General features: G+C 33.8%; 1 protein-coding gene across 2 annotated transcripts in view; it reads left to right on the forward strand.

The window, feature by feature from the left end:
* Nucleotides 1-13630, forward strand: part of LOC100880785 (lachesin) — a 292742-nt gene extending 279112 nt beyond the window's left edge. The window contains exons 10-11 of one of the 2 annotated variants that reach the window (XM_003701653.3): nucleotides 610-708; nucleotides 5895-13630. In XM_003701653.3, the coding sequence (XP_003701701.2) occupies nucleotides 610-708; nucleotides 5895-5968 (173 nt within the window). In that variant the 3' untranslated portion in view covers nucleotides 5969-13630. The remainder of the gene's footprint in view (nucleotides 1-609; nucleotides 709-5894) is intronic. The other variant, XM_012281448.2, reaches the window with a different exon arrangement.
* The last annotated feature ends 1305 nt before the right edge of the window (nucleotides 13631-14935 follow it).

Raw genomic sequence — 14935 nt, forward strand, 5'->3', positions numbered from 1 at the left:
TTTTCTCAACCCTCAAATTCCCTAGATCCGAACTCCTACAAATTACCTAAATTCCCCAAATTTCGCAAATTTCCAAAATCCCCGAAATCCCCAAATTCTCCAAACTCCCCAAATCCCTAATTCTCCAAATCTCAAATGTCTCAAACTTTAAATTCTCCAAATCCTAGTTACTCCAAATTCCCCCAATTCCCCAAAATTCCCAAATTCCCCAAAACCCAATTCCCCCAAATTTCACAAGTCCCTAAATTCCAACCCTAAGTTTACAAATTTAAATACCATCTAAACCTCCTATACATTAGTGTCAAAGCAAATCCGAACAACACTCAAAAAAGAAATGTAAAATGTGTCCAAATCGCAGCACGCTTTTCCACTTGTCACATTTTCTACCTCGCGTACCGGTAATCCGATTTCAACAATGGATAACAGTTCAACGTTTCGTATTTCAATCGTTTCAACTCAATTTTCAACGATCTCGAACGGGTAACAAACATACACCGTTCTCTCCTTTCAAACTCTTTATATTTAACTATTGGACGGTGTTGATTTAAAAACCAGAAACATTAGAAGAAGGTCTAGTTTCATATAGACGGATGGATATTTTGCTTACAGGTAATAAATTCCAGTCGAACCTCAGCGAGATCGGGAAATCGGAACAAAAATCGAACGACCCGGATAGGAAAAGGAATTACAATTGGACCCCAGACAGCGGTAAGCTCTGTTGCTACGTGTTACCATGGTTTAATTTCAACGAGACAGTCAGATGGCCTAACCTATTTTCTTATTTTCCAAACCCTTCTACAGCTATCGATAATGTCTCTCGTTTCATCCCCTTGCGTTTATTTCAATCCATAACCTCTTTAACTGCTTCAGAACATTTTTTATTTTCATAGCATGATTCGAAGAATGTAGATTTTTAAGGACTTATACTCTTATTTTTATTGTTGGACTTTTTGGCAAAAAATGCAACTCTATTCAAGATAAAAGTACTATGTATAAATACTGTTTATTAGTTATTAATGATAGATATCTAAACAAAATTTATCTAATTGTATTTTTGTATAACTGCGTATTTTATAAGAACCACAGAACACGTTTTAATTTTTGTAAATTATGAGGCAACATCGAGCGTAACAAGGTTAACTCTGACTGCAATATTTGGTTACAAATTTTATGGAAACCCTTTTGAATAATTGAACTAATATTATTAATCAAATTTTACGAGGCGCGGTCAATTGTGATCCAACGAGGTTTGCATACGAGTCGTTTATTTTGATGACGACGTAAATCCACTTTTGGAAAAAATGTGCTGACTGCGGTTACGAACATGAATTGTTTAGCTAACTATTTCACGTACGATTCTGTTCGAAATCCCTGCTATTTTGTCACTTACAATTCATTCAAATAATTGTTATCGATAAAACTATATATTCTGTTATTTTGATCGTGGAAAATGTACTGATAGTTTCGAATTTTGCCGCCACTTTTGCGCCGCCATTTTGGAGTAGAACATGCACTGCGAAATGGAGTTTGCAAGCGCATTATATGAGATACAGATTATATAAACGAATTTAGAGATAATAATAAAATGTGTTATATGAATGAAGTATTCAATGTATGTATTTTTATATGTGCTCACATATTTTTATACAGATACACATGTATTTGTATAATATACATATTTATTCAAATGTGTATGTACGTATATATACATACATACATACTTGAATAAATATGTATATAATTTCATACAAATACATATTTATTTGTAGATATTATACGTATACATTATATGTACTTATATGTACACATTATATGTATACTTATATGTATACAATCTTATAGACACATATGTTTTTCACATATATTCTACCCTTCATTTCAGTCACAATTAAAACCACCTCGACAAAAGTCTATATTTAAAACAAAATGCAGTAAAAATTAGATTTTAATATTAAAAGCCATCAATTGTCCCACAGTTTCATAGCCCGTCGATAATAAGAAAAAAAGTAATTTCCATGAAAAGGAATGTCCATCCGGTAATCCTCTTTGCCAGCTCATTAATCGGCTGGTCCGTCAGGCAGAAAAAAGAATCGGTAATAGCTTCAGACACCGATATCGGAATTGACAGCGGTCAGAGTTTCCTGTCAGCATCGAAGTCTGATATCAGAGTCGGGTTTCCATTAAAACGAAGCTTGAATAGGGTCGAACGTGGCAAATGAGCAACGAAGGAAACAAAACCTCCGTCGAAGTTGCGGTTTATCCGGCATTTCGTGGCCTCTGCAGCGGCATTTTAAACGATAGAGGCTCGATCGTGACCCCACGAACGGGTCAACTTTAACACCTTGCAAAATTCCACTAGGCCCGCGGCGTTATCGGAATATTTCTTTCCCTCCCGGTATTCCAGGCTACCTTCTCCATCTTTGTCCCGGTGTCTCTGCATAGACGCGGTTTCTTTCTTATTTCATTTTTTTTTCTTATTCTTTTTTTTTTTTGAAGAAATTTGCATAATGGGAAAGTGTGAAAATCCGTTTTCTCCGAGGGCTCGATCACGATAGTCCCGTGGAAGTAGGTAATTTCGTTGAAGAAGAGCGAGAGAAAAAAGAACGAGAGTAGCAAGCTTCCACAACTTGATAAGTACTCCAGGGCCTCTCGTGGATACTGGTTCCTCGTTCAATCGAAGGTCGAACGATACTCCAACGATATTTCGCTGGAAATTTGGTTATGAACTGATTTGCAAAGACTTTGGTGTCGCAGTTTGTAATTTTTCAAGTTTTATAGTTGGTAACCTTTTGAGATTTTTTAATTCTTGAACTGTTAATTCGACAAATTTTTTAATGTTTAAATTCCACAAACTCCTAAGTGTCGAAATCTCTGTATTTCTAGAACACTATGCTAAAATCCCAAATTTCCAAAACCGTAAAATAGCAAATTACCAATTTCTTGATTTCCCACAATCCTAAATTTCCAAATTCCAAAATTAATAAATTTCTACATTGTCACACTCCTAAATCTCTACGTCCTTAATTTCCTACATCCCCGAATTTTAACTTCCTCAAATTACCTATGTCCCTAAATCTCGACATCTTGAAATTCCTACATCCCCAAATTTTAACCTCCTCAAATTACCTACATCCCCAAATTCTTACGTCCCCAAATCCCTACATCCCCAAATCTCTACGTCCCTAAATCCCTACGTCCCTAAATCCCTTTATGCTTAAATCCCTCCATCCCCTAATTCCTACGACCCTAAATTCTTACACCCTCATATTCTTAATATCCCTAAATCTCTTCATCCCTACACCCTTAACATCCCCAACTCTCCAAATCCACAATTCTCTAAAATTCCAAATTTCAAAAATTTTCCCATATTCCAATTTACCAGTAAATTTCAAAAGACAAAAATAATTTTTGCAAATTTTAGAAAATGATAATAACGCATGTAGTTCAAGCAAGAATCGTTTATAGTTCGACGCGTTATAAATCATTGTTTAATTGTTCTTTCCTTTACAAAAATCGACAAATTTAAACGGTCGGAAAACCAAACGCAATTCATGAATTATCCATCGGAACTCGAAACCGGAGCTTCCAATAAAATGGTTAACGGCATAAAAAAAACATGAAAAAAAGTGTGTAAAACGAGAATGTAAAGTGAATACGTTGTATTGAAACGGAATGGACAAAATCAACATCACCTCTTCGATTTCCAGCCTTTTTCGTTAGAACCTATTAAAAACATTGTTCTTTGTTATTTTATTATCATGAAATACAATTGGACGAATTAAGATAAATAGAGTCTTCAACTTCGGTGGTAAAATTGAATAAACCATCAATTTCACGATGTATACGAAATAAATATATACATGAAACCCACAGGAAATATTAAATATTTACTTGTGGTAAAAGAGGGAGAACACCATTTTCTGTTATTAAAAAGATCGTAATGGTAAAAATTTAAACTTTCTCTTTTTATATTGCTGTTTTCCTACGAAATGATTATTCTACTCTTTACTTTTCAATATTCTTGTTTGAAATTTTTTAAATTTCAAAATTTTGGGTATGAATAAATTTAGAGGGATACTAAGATTTCTTATAGTGGCGTTTTCCTAAGAAATAATTATAGTACTCGTTACTTTACAATATCATTTGTGACTTTCGAAATTTCTAAATTTTGAGTCCCTATAAATTTACAGGGATACTAAGACTTCTTATATTGCCATTTTCCTTAGGCCGCCGTACTCGATACCCTAATCTGGCGTCTCCTACTCTTGCTCCCATAAATCTCCATTTCCCCATAAAACAAAGCTATCAAATTCCTACAAAGCTATCAAGTGTACGTCTCCAAAAATCCGACACCGACAATTAACTCTCTCCCAAACATCACTCTTAAAAATGCCCAAACAAAATTGGCGCAACTTCGAAAAATCGCAACGTCGTCGAATCGAATAGCGGAACCGTGCAAATTACCCTAAAAAAATTCGGTCCCGTGGCGCGGCTCGATCGTCGAAGACCGGGGAAAAAACAGTTGGCGATAGTAACCGCAAAACCGTCTGGCAAAAAGTCGCCGTGGAAAAACAGAGCGTGGAGGTGGAAACCCGGTGTAAAAATTGACGAAACGAGGAACCGTCCCGGTGGGAATTCGGCAAGAAAAAGAGGCTAGAGAAAAAGAGAGACGAACATGGCGGGTCGCAAGGACCACGACGAAACAAACGAGAAGGAAGAGGGAAATGATTGGAACGAGGGCCCACCGGGTTGTTTCTGATTTGTAATTAGGGATGAGCGAGGAACAGCCGGAATACGTCTCTCGCGAACCGAGTAATAACTGAAAAGTATGGGCCAGTCCAACCGTAAGAATAACTGACTCTCTTCCCGTTCTCTGCCTCCTCTTTCGTCTGCCCTTTTCTTTCTTTTTTTCTCCTTTTGCTTCTTGTGCCAATCCTTCCGTTGGCTTCCCTCGACAGAAGGATTCTTCGGGGCTCGTCTTCCCGCACGGAACAACGGCTGAATTTTCTCGGGAACTTCTTGATTCCGCGTCAACCCTTTCGGGCCAACTCGCGCGATCTTCACGGACGGGAATTATATCCTACTTTCATGACTTTCCGCCATTTTGACTCGCGGTTAAACGTACCGCTTCGCATTCTCAAGCGATTCTACGTTCTTCGGATGTTTGTACTTTTATTATGATTGGTACTCTGCGATTGTTTTGGGTATGTGGGTGGAGATTTTTGGAGGAATTTATTGGTTATGAAACTTTTTTGACACGCTGTTACATATCGCCAAATGATGTACTTGAAGTTAGGGATGATAGATGTAATGGAACATGTGCTGTGGGACTAATATACTATGTACATGTATACTTTTTTAACTTGTACGTACAATGTGTATGTATATGTGTACATATATGGATATGGATATGGATATGAATATGGAAATGGACATCGATAAGGATATGTACATGGATATGTATATGTATATGGACATTCATGTCTATGTATATATGTATGCATATGGACATTCATATGTATATGTATATGTGTATGTGTATACATATGGATATTCATGTGTATATGTATATATTGTATATGTATATGTGTATATGTATGAATATGGACATTCATATGTATATGTGTATGTGTATGCATATGGACATTCATATGTATATGTATATGTGTATTTGTATGCATATGGATATTCATATGTATATGCATATGTATGTATATGCGTATCCATATAGACATTCATATGTATATGCATATGTGTATGTGTATGCATATGGATGTACATATGGCTATGCATATGGATATGTATATGAATATGGAAATTTTCTCTAAATAAAATCCTATGCAAAATTTTCAAATAAAAGATATACTAAGGTTAAAATTTCTATTGATTTACAGACTCAGCATCGAGCATCACGACCACAGGGGTGCTTATAATGATCGTCCTGCTGGTGACATCGATCATACGATAAGCAGACCAGGAAAATGGACGCCTTCTACGTTGATCACCTGTAATTATTGACTCGATTTATAAGGAAGAAGATGGCCGAGAGGATCAGACACGACGAGAACACACGTACACGTACACAAACACTAAGAAAGATTGACTGAGTAGTTAGTGTGGTATTAAAACGAGGGTGCGGATGGAGAATAAATAATAAAATAAGATAAATAATAATTACGCGTGCCAAGTCAGTGTAGCGCAGTGTACAAGAAAACGAACGAGGTGAGAAAATCGTGCAATAGAAAATGAATTTCTACCGTGTAACGAGTTACGCACGAATAAATATGGCGGATCAGAGAAGGTGGGCAAATCACAAAGTGCAACGACTATCGCTTTCAGTGTAAAATATTGTATAACGCCGTAATTTCGCCGCAGAAACAGCGCCAACGGTCTTCGATTTTGACGAAAATCGAACCTGTTCGAACGCAAACCTATTTTAACTCCATTTCGATTCTGTTCGAGATTCTGAGAATTTTTGAGAGAATTCGAGAATTTCTGAGAGTTCTGAATCGATAGATATTTCAAGAATAGCAATTTTCGTTGTAAAATTTGAAAAACGAAGAGAGAGAGTTAGAGGAGAAAGAAGGGTAAAAAATATCAATCATTTTTCCGACTAATTAAAAAACCTCAAAACCATCGATGCAAGCGTAAATTTCCAGCATCGATTTCACCTTTCTTTTTTCTTCTTGCTCCTCGGACAATTCTTTCACGGTGTTCCTCTTTTTATTCCGTCTGCGAAGGCTTCCTACCACCCTCTTTCGTCCTGTTTTTCCCTTCCCTTTCACGGCCGTCGTTCCGTTTCTTATATACGAAATCGCGGATCCCATCTGGGTACTTGAGATTAAAACGTCAGATTCGGTACAGAGAATGCTCTTGCATGAAGAAATCTTCGAATAAAAAGGAGAGGACTGAAAAAAAAATTGGAGGTTGAAAGTGCACGAACAGTCAAGAATGGCTGAATATTAAGAAGCTGAATATTATTGTTTGCAAACGTCTTCGAATCGGAGAATTCAGATTAAGATCCTTTTTATCTGCTTCTGTTCCTGCTCTCGAACATGTCGTTTGACACAAGAAATTATTATTATTTGCATTGATTGAAATGTTTAATACAATTAATTATTATGGTTAATTATATTCATTAATATGCAAAGTGTTTAATACAATAGATTATTATAATTAATTTTATTCATTAATGTACAAAATGTTTGATGCAATAAATTATTACAATTAATTATAATAACTGATGTACAAAATGTTTAATATAATTAATTAATATAATTGCAAGAATTATAATAAATTAATATATTAGTCACAAGAAGACAATTTTAATTAACAACGATGAATTCTACTAATTTAATTAATTACAAATAATAAATTTAATTAACAATAAACACAGTGCACTCAGAATGTATTCAAGATAGAAATTCACCAAAAATGGACAAAATTGAAGAGTATTCTAAACAAATTCTTGAGGAATATTTTCCCATAATATGAGGCACGTTGCGCACATACCTGAATCGCGTCTTTGTTGGAATAAATAAGAGACTGGTTCTAAAACGAGGTGACGCCTGTGAAAACGAACTTGTAGCTTTCACGAGAGTGCCAATTACACGCGGGAAAGCGTTTTCCCCTTTTGTCTCGGCTCGACAGAGTTCTCGGAGGATACTCGTGTAAAATCAAGCTCAACCGGAGCTTGCAACACTCTGTTCTCTCGCTTTCTGTGTTGCACGCCACTTTTGTTGCGCTCTTTATCGCGTTATTTAGCTGCGACGGCTCTCGCGTGGGAAACAACGCCGGGGCAGAAAAATAGGAAGCTTCTATAAAGATTAATTTCGACATAATGCGACTCTGCCATCCCTTCTACGACGTAATTAATGTTACTCTTTCTCTGACCTACTCTAGACAATTGTTTAAAAGTCTGTGAAAGCTTATATTCTTTTTTCAGGGGTTCTTTACTGGCTTTTGTACGAATAATTAATTGTTGTTTGATTTTAATTTAATTTGTTTTATTTTTTAGGGGTGGTATGGACTGGGGTTTTTTATGTATATGGTGGTTTATATTTCACTTATGGTGTTGTTGTAGTAGTCAGTAAAATTGTGCTAGTGATGGGTACAATTGTGGTAGTGATGGGTTAAATTGTGGTAGTGATGGGCAGAGTTGCACGGGGGTTTTTAAGGACACTAAGGTGCAGGAGGTGGCGTGCATCTACGGAAATTTTGCAATTCTTTTATTCTGAAATTTAAAAATTTAGAAATGTAGGAAGTAATTGGACGTTTTGGGAAATTTTGTGATTTGGGAGTTTGAAGTTTGCAAGTGTGGGAAGTTGGGGAATTCAGGCATTCGGAAATTTTGGGGAATTTGGGAATCCAAGAATTTGAAAATTTCGGGGGTGAAAGTAAAGAAATTTGGAAATCTGAAAATTTAGAAATTTCTAATTATAGTAATTTGGATACTTGGAAACTTGAAAGCAAAGAAATTTGAAAATCTAAAAATTTGGAAATTTCTAATTATAGAAATAGAGAAATTTGAAAACCTAAAAATTTAGAAATTTCTAATTACAGTAATTTGAATACTTGAAAACATGAAAATAAAAAAATTCACAAATCTGAAAATAATCATATTTTCTAAAAAAAATAAACCAAATCTGTTGTACATAATTTTTCCCGCATCAAATTGCGTTTCGCGCTCAAACAGGTTCGATACTTCCATAACCAGGGATCCGCGATCGATTGAAATAAATATGAAACGTCAATTGATCGACTATCAGAAAATGATCAACAGTATAAAATATTTGTCAGAAGAAAACATTGACGAAAACATCTGATTACTTTCACGACAGACAGGAATGAATTTTATTGATCAGTGAAAAACATTGAAACGCTTTTACGGCTAATTTTCCCGGTTTATCATGAATGCGATACATCGCTTACCAATTTTCGCATGAACTTCAATCGTTACTTTTTTGTACGCATCGAATGTCAATTTCGATGATTTAAAATATCTATGTATGTACTCCCTTTTGAAACGGAACACGGTAAAAGGAAAATAAAATATCTCGGAAACGATTCGTTTGCCGTGTATTAATAGCGCAAAATATCTGATGATTTTCCTATTGATTTTAATCCATCAAGGGTATTAATGACCCGAATCCCGTAAACGAGAATTAATTGTAATACCAGAGGGTATTAAATGGCTCGTGAAAAAGCGTATTTTCAAAGGGAATTTCGATGTACCGATGCAAAGCAAAATAACTGAAAAAACATGCCCGATATCGTCATAAACCTTTGCATCGATACGTGTTGTGAAACGTTTGTTAAATTCAATCAGGATTTTGTAAATGATTCCGCTCTCGAACGCCGATTATTACAACCGATATTTTAAGAAAAACGCTTCGTTTTAATTCTGTCCTGTAAACCATTGTTCAACCGCGGTTCTACTGGAATTTATTTCAAATCGTAGAAACTATTGATCTGGAATTGAATTTTATTTGCTAAATTTACAGAAGATTCGTTAATAATTTAATATTTAACGGTAGCTAAATTAAATGAATTTTAGTTCATTTGTTATTTAGTGTATGGAAATTTAATTGGTCTACATCATAAAACCGAGACAAGTTAAAAATTCAAGACATTTAGTTTAAATTTACTGACTTTATTAAAATTGTATTCCTTGAATGTTCATTATTCGTTAAAAATTTAGGGAATTATAATTGGTTTGAAAAATATTGGAAATTTTAATTCTATATTGATTGCATATATTAGAATAGATTTGAAAGATTGAATATTCTTTCAAAAATTCAGATCGACTGAATATCTGCTAGGTTGCTAAAATTAAATTAATTTGATTATTTGTATTAATCGAATTCATTTATTAAATTACGTTAATCGAATTTGATCGATGAAACATTTCTAAAATTATTCAAATTGAATAAAAATTTTGATTAAATTTAGTGTTAATTAAAACCAATTTTTATTTTATTTACCAAATTATTTATCGAGTTTATCCACGCTTATTAAATTATCAAATTAAATTTCTTATCAGTCCTTAAGTTATCGGTTTATTACTAAATTCACCGAGTTAATCCTTTAAAAATGAAATGTATCGAGCTTGTACTTAACAATTATTTATCGTTGAGACGTACTTATTTAGTAATTATTTATTAAGCCCATTGAGATGTACTTATCGATAAAATTATTTATAAAGTTAATCGAACATATTCGCCTTATGAGGCTATCAGTTTTCATATTTATCGCTATGGAAGCAACGATAATCGTAGATCGAACCGATGACACCGTTCATTAGCTTGTCACGGCGATTAATTTATTCCCGCGTTAATTAACGAGCTTTGGAATTTATCCGTGAACGCGCAAACACGTTCGCAGTGTGTCGGTTTAAAGCGGACTTCGAACTACTTAGGAATATCCATTATTCAGCGTACAGCTTGTTTAAAGCAACAGGTTCGAGAATCCCGGCACGCGAAGGGGTTAAAGCCCATGATGGATTAAAGAAGGGTAGCATTCCCATGGACTTACTTAATTTTGTCATCGGCCCGACCCACATTTCCTAAACACGAAGCTGTACCTCCATTTTCCTCCAACTACGATTTCAAAGATTATTGCTATTTCAACGATTATATGTTCAAAATTCATTTTTATCTTTAGAATTTAATTGAACAGTTGAAGATACCTCTTTGTCTTTATAAGATATTTTTACTATTATCAGATAACCTTAAAACTTTTTATTTGAAAACCTTGCTGAATTCTTTTAAGACTTCTCTACTGTCTACTTCATCATGTCATGTGTATAATAAATTTGGTTCAAAAATATTTATTTCAAATTATATGGTACATATTCACATAATTTGATACATACAGTATAAACAGTATATACTTGTGCTTAAATAGAATCATTCAAACTATCATTCGTTTAATTTCACTGACAAGAATACATAACCTACAAACTGGAATATAAATGAATTATACTTACAATTACGTTATATACAAAAAGGAGAATGACTTATATTAAAAAAAAAATTACACAAGTTCAATTATAAACTAGAAAATTGTTCCTCTAAGTTTTGGATGTGAAAGTTAATTGTATTACAATTTTTTAAGAGCGGTTCCCTGCGTTTCGATATCCTTTCAAAATGGAGAACGGTGGCGCACATCAACCCTATACGAATATCGGCCTGAGTATAGTAACGTTCAACTCGTCAGCTGGCGGATGTAAATACGAGTAAATAGACTAAATAATTGTAGACAAACGAAGAAAAGACTAGACGAAGTGTTTTCGTGCCACGAAATGAATTCGTATCAAACGTTCGAAACCCTTTCGAAAGGATTAATGATAAACGAACGATTTTCTTGAATTACGAGAACATTTCGTCCTGCTTTGCATTGAATTTAGAATAAGTACGGGGCGTCCGATTAGAAATCGGATTATGGTAATTGAAATCACCCGGGTGATTGGAATTGATTTCTCTTTCGAATATGTTTTCGAACATGATCATGAAACGTCGCTAGTTTCAATAGATACAGCTTTCAAATTAACCATGAAACACTTTATTGATATCCAGTTAGAATCATTCGTATGATTAATTCGGTTCTGTATTTAACTGAACACTAATTAGGAATTCTATTAAAGTAAAACCTAAACATTAGCTTCATTCAAACTATTGATTAAAATTTATTCTTTTAAAATAATTTACTTAAACATTCAATTTTAATTGTCAATAAAATATCATTTGAATAAGAATTCCTTTTTAAGTTGCAATTAAATAGTCGTTTAATTAAAAATTTTATTTTAATTTTCTATTAAAAAATTTTTCAAATAAGAATTACATTAATCTTCAATTAAAAAAATTGTTCAAATAAGAAACACATCAATTTTCAGTAAAAAAAATTGTTCAAATAAGAAATACATCAATCTTCGATAAAAAAAAATAATTCAACCAAAAATTACGTTTTGATAATCGACTAAAATATTCAACTAAAAATTGTATTTTAATTGACCATAAAAAATCATTCAAATAAGACATTTACTTCAAGTTTTGATAAAACAGTTACTCCATTAAAAATTGAATTTACATTTTGCATTTAAAAGATCATTTAATAGCACCTCAATTAAAAGTGCAATTAATTTAATCATATCAAGAATAGAATAAAAAATTTCGGAATTATGCAACATAAATTTGATGACAAAAAAGGAAGAAACGAAAATCAATTCCAATGACGAGAGCCTCGCGCATTTCCGTTTCGTTCTTTGATTTCCACGAGTTTTCTACGGCCACTGTAAACAATTGCAAACGATAGGCACGGTGAGAAGTAAATAATACCATAGGGAAGGATGATATTTTGACCTATAGCGTGTAACGTGTAACGAAATCGAGGCGAGTAATGGTCGTCTTAGTGGTTAAGTGGTTTTAAGTGGTCGGCCGCATCGTTTCCGCTCGAACCTCGCCGAGAGCTTGAAACCGAAGTTAAAGGGAAGTTAAACGGAAACGGAACTCGGCATTCTGCTCAGTTAATATCGAGCAACGGAACTTTCTACGTTGACTTTTACTGCTTTCGTATCTATGCTAAGTATCGCGTTAATTAAGTTTTAACTGTTGATGAAATTAACGCGTTAACTGCCGCTGCTGGAAATGGTTAACCGACACCGATCGACATTTGATACGGAATTTCGTACGATTATTTTCTACGCAACTTTTCTCGAAGTACGACGTTTATCAACTTCGGTAAATTGACAGGGTTCGTTTCAAAGGCGAAATTTTCAAACTTTTTCAATTTTTTAAACTTCTCACATTTTTTCATTCCTAAATTCAGATTTGTTAAATTTCTCATGCTTCTCAAATTCCCTAAATTTCACGAATTTTCCACACTTCAGAAATTTTCCACACGTCCTAAATTTCCCCAATTTCTCACGCGTTATAAATTTCCTAAACTTGTAAATTTCAAAATAAAAAATCGTGTAATTTTCAAAATTTCTGAGCTCGAAAATTTACTACTTTCAAAACGCAAACATAGTAAAAACCCTAAACCATTATATCAAGGTGCAATCGCTGACACAGTGGTTTAGCACAGTGAAACTGCGTGCCAGCAATGATTTGTGCAACCAAGATACGAAATCTGAAAAAAATAAAAATTTGAGAAGTAATATTCAACGTACGATCGACAATGACCCCAACTGAAATTAGTCAACGATCACTGCCGTGACAATATCAGTCTATCCAAATATCATTTACCTAATAGTTATTAATGTGAACGGAGCTCGATAGTCGACGGAGGCACGATTTTTATGAAGTTTCGAAGGGAAACGATGTAACCGATGCTTGCGAAATAAAACGAATTAAACGCGAAGGTATATATGTATACATAACACAGAATATAAATATATAAATATAAAAATATAAATATACGAATTAAGAGGGACTATTGAATAATGATATATCATATATATATATATTGTATGTTACATGATATATTATTATAATATTATTATGCTTTGCGCCGTTGAGTTGAATGTTGTTATTTACATGAGAAAAACAAATGAGAGAGAGATTCTTATGGATACACTCGACATATGTAATAAAATTGTGGGCAAAGTAACTTGCCCAGTAAAAAACGAAAAGTACCACTGTGTTTGTTTATCGACGATCATTTTGTCCGTTAATGATTTTAATACGATATCCCGACGCTTTCATCCCATGAATCCTGATGAGATACAGGGCCGATATTTACATGGTAGGTATTATTATTTCTGCATATGCATGCGTTAATTCCATGTGAAATCGATTGTTTTCGATTAAGCCTCCGTTTTATTTATCAAGTGTGTCGTTGAAAACGTTTCGCGATATCAAATGCGTGTATCGCGTGATTAATATGGAATAGAACGTTTGCCGTTTATCGATGAAGTCCCGTGATTCACTTTTAGATTAAGTGGTTACGATTTGATAATATTGATGTACTTAATGCAATCTGGAAAATTTATGCGGTCGTTCTAATTCAAAGATAAATATATTCATTTTTACTGAATTATTCTACTGAACGTAATTTTAAACATACAATTTCTAACAGTAATTTCATGACAGAGAAGTATCACGAAATAGCACTTATGATACATCAATTTAAAGCTTATGACCTGAAGAAAATGAGCGCATAAGAGCGCCATTGATGAGCTTAATAGAAAATGGCCGATTGCCAGTTGCAGCGAGCAAACTTATACTACATCAAATATCTGAATTACAAAGCTAAAACCTCTAATGGAATTTCATGACAGAAAAGTATCATAAAATCACACTTATGATACATCAATTTAAAGCTCAAACTATCACAAATATCAGAACGTATATGCTTTATAGGTATTCTGAACACAAAATGACTAATTGACAAAAGTAATATGTAGTGTCACTATAGTATGTCAAACATGGAGAGCAACGCACTGAGAGCTTATCGCAATTTCATGACATAAAAGTATCATGAAATAGTACTTGTGGTATATCAATTTAAAGCTTGAAGCACGACAAAAGTCACTGTGTATATGCACCGTCAGTATTTTTACTACAAAATGATTGACTATCATTTGTAATGAGAGAAACATTGCACCATATCAAATATCCAGATTCAGGGCGTATTAAGTCTAACAAAATTTCATGACAGAAAAGTATCACGAAATACCACTTATAGTACATCGAGGTAAAGCTTGAAGTACGACGAAAATGACTGTGTATATGCGCCGACAGTATACTTAATATAAAATAATTTCTCGCAATACTTTCATGTCATAAATTTCACGTTACACTCCTATTTAATATCATTAAATTTCCCCCTTACTTTGGAACAGTATCTGCAACGACATTGCTCTAAGCAATTTCATAGTTTCATTTAATTAATTAATTAGCGGAAACAAAGTAGAAATAAACCTAGAAACATCAAA

This window comes from Megachile rotundata, chromosome 4, assembly GCF_050947335.1.
Source record: "Megachile rotundata isolate GNS110a chromosome 4, iyMegRotu1, whole genome shotgun sequence".
NCBI lineage: Eukaryota > Metazoa > Arthropoda > Insecta > Hymenoptera > Megachilidae > Megachile > Megachile rotundata.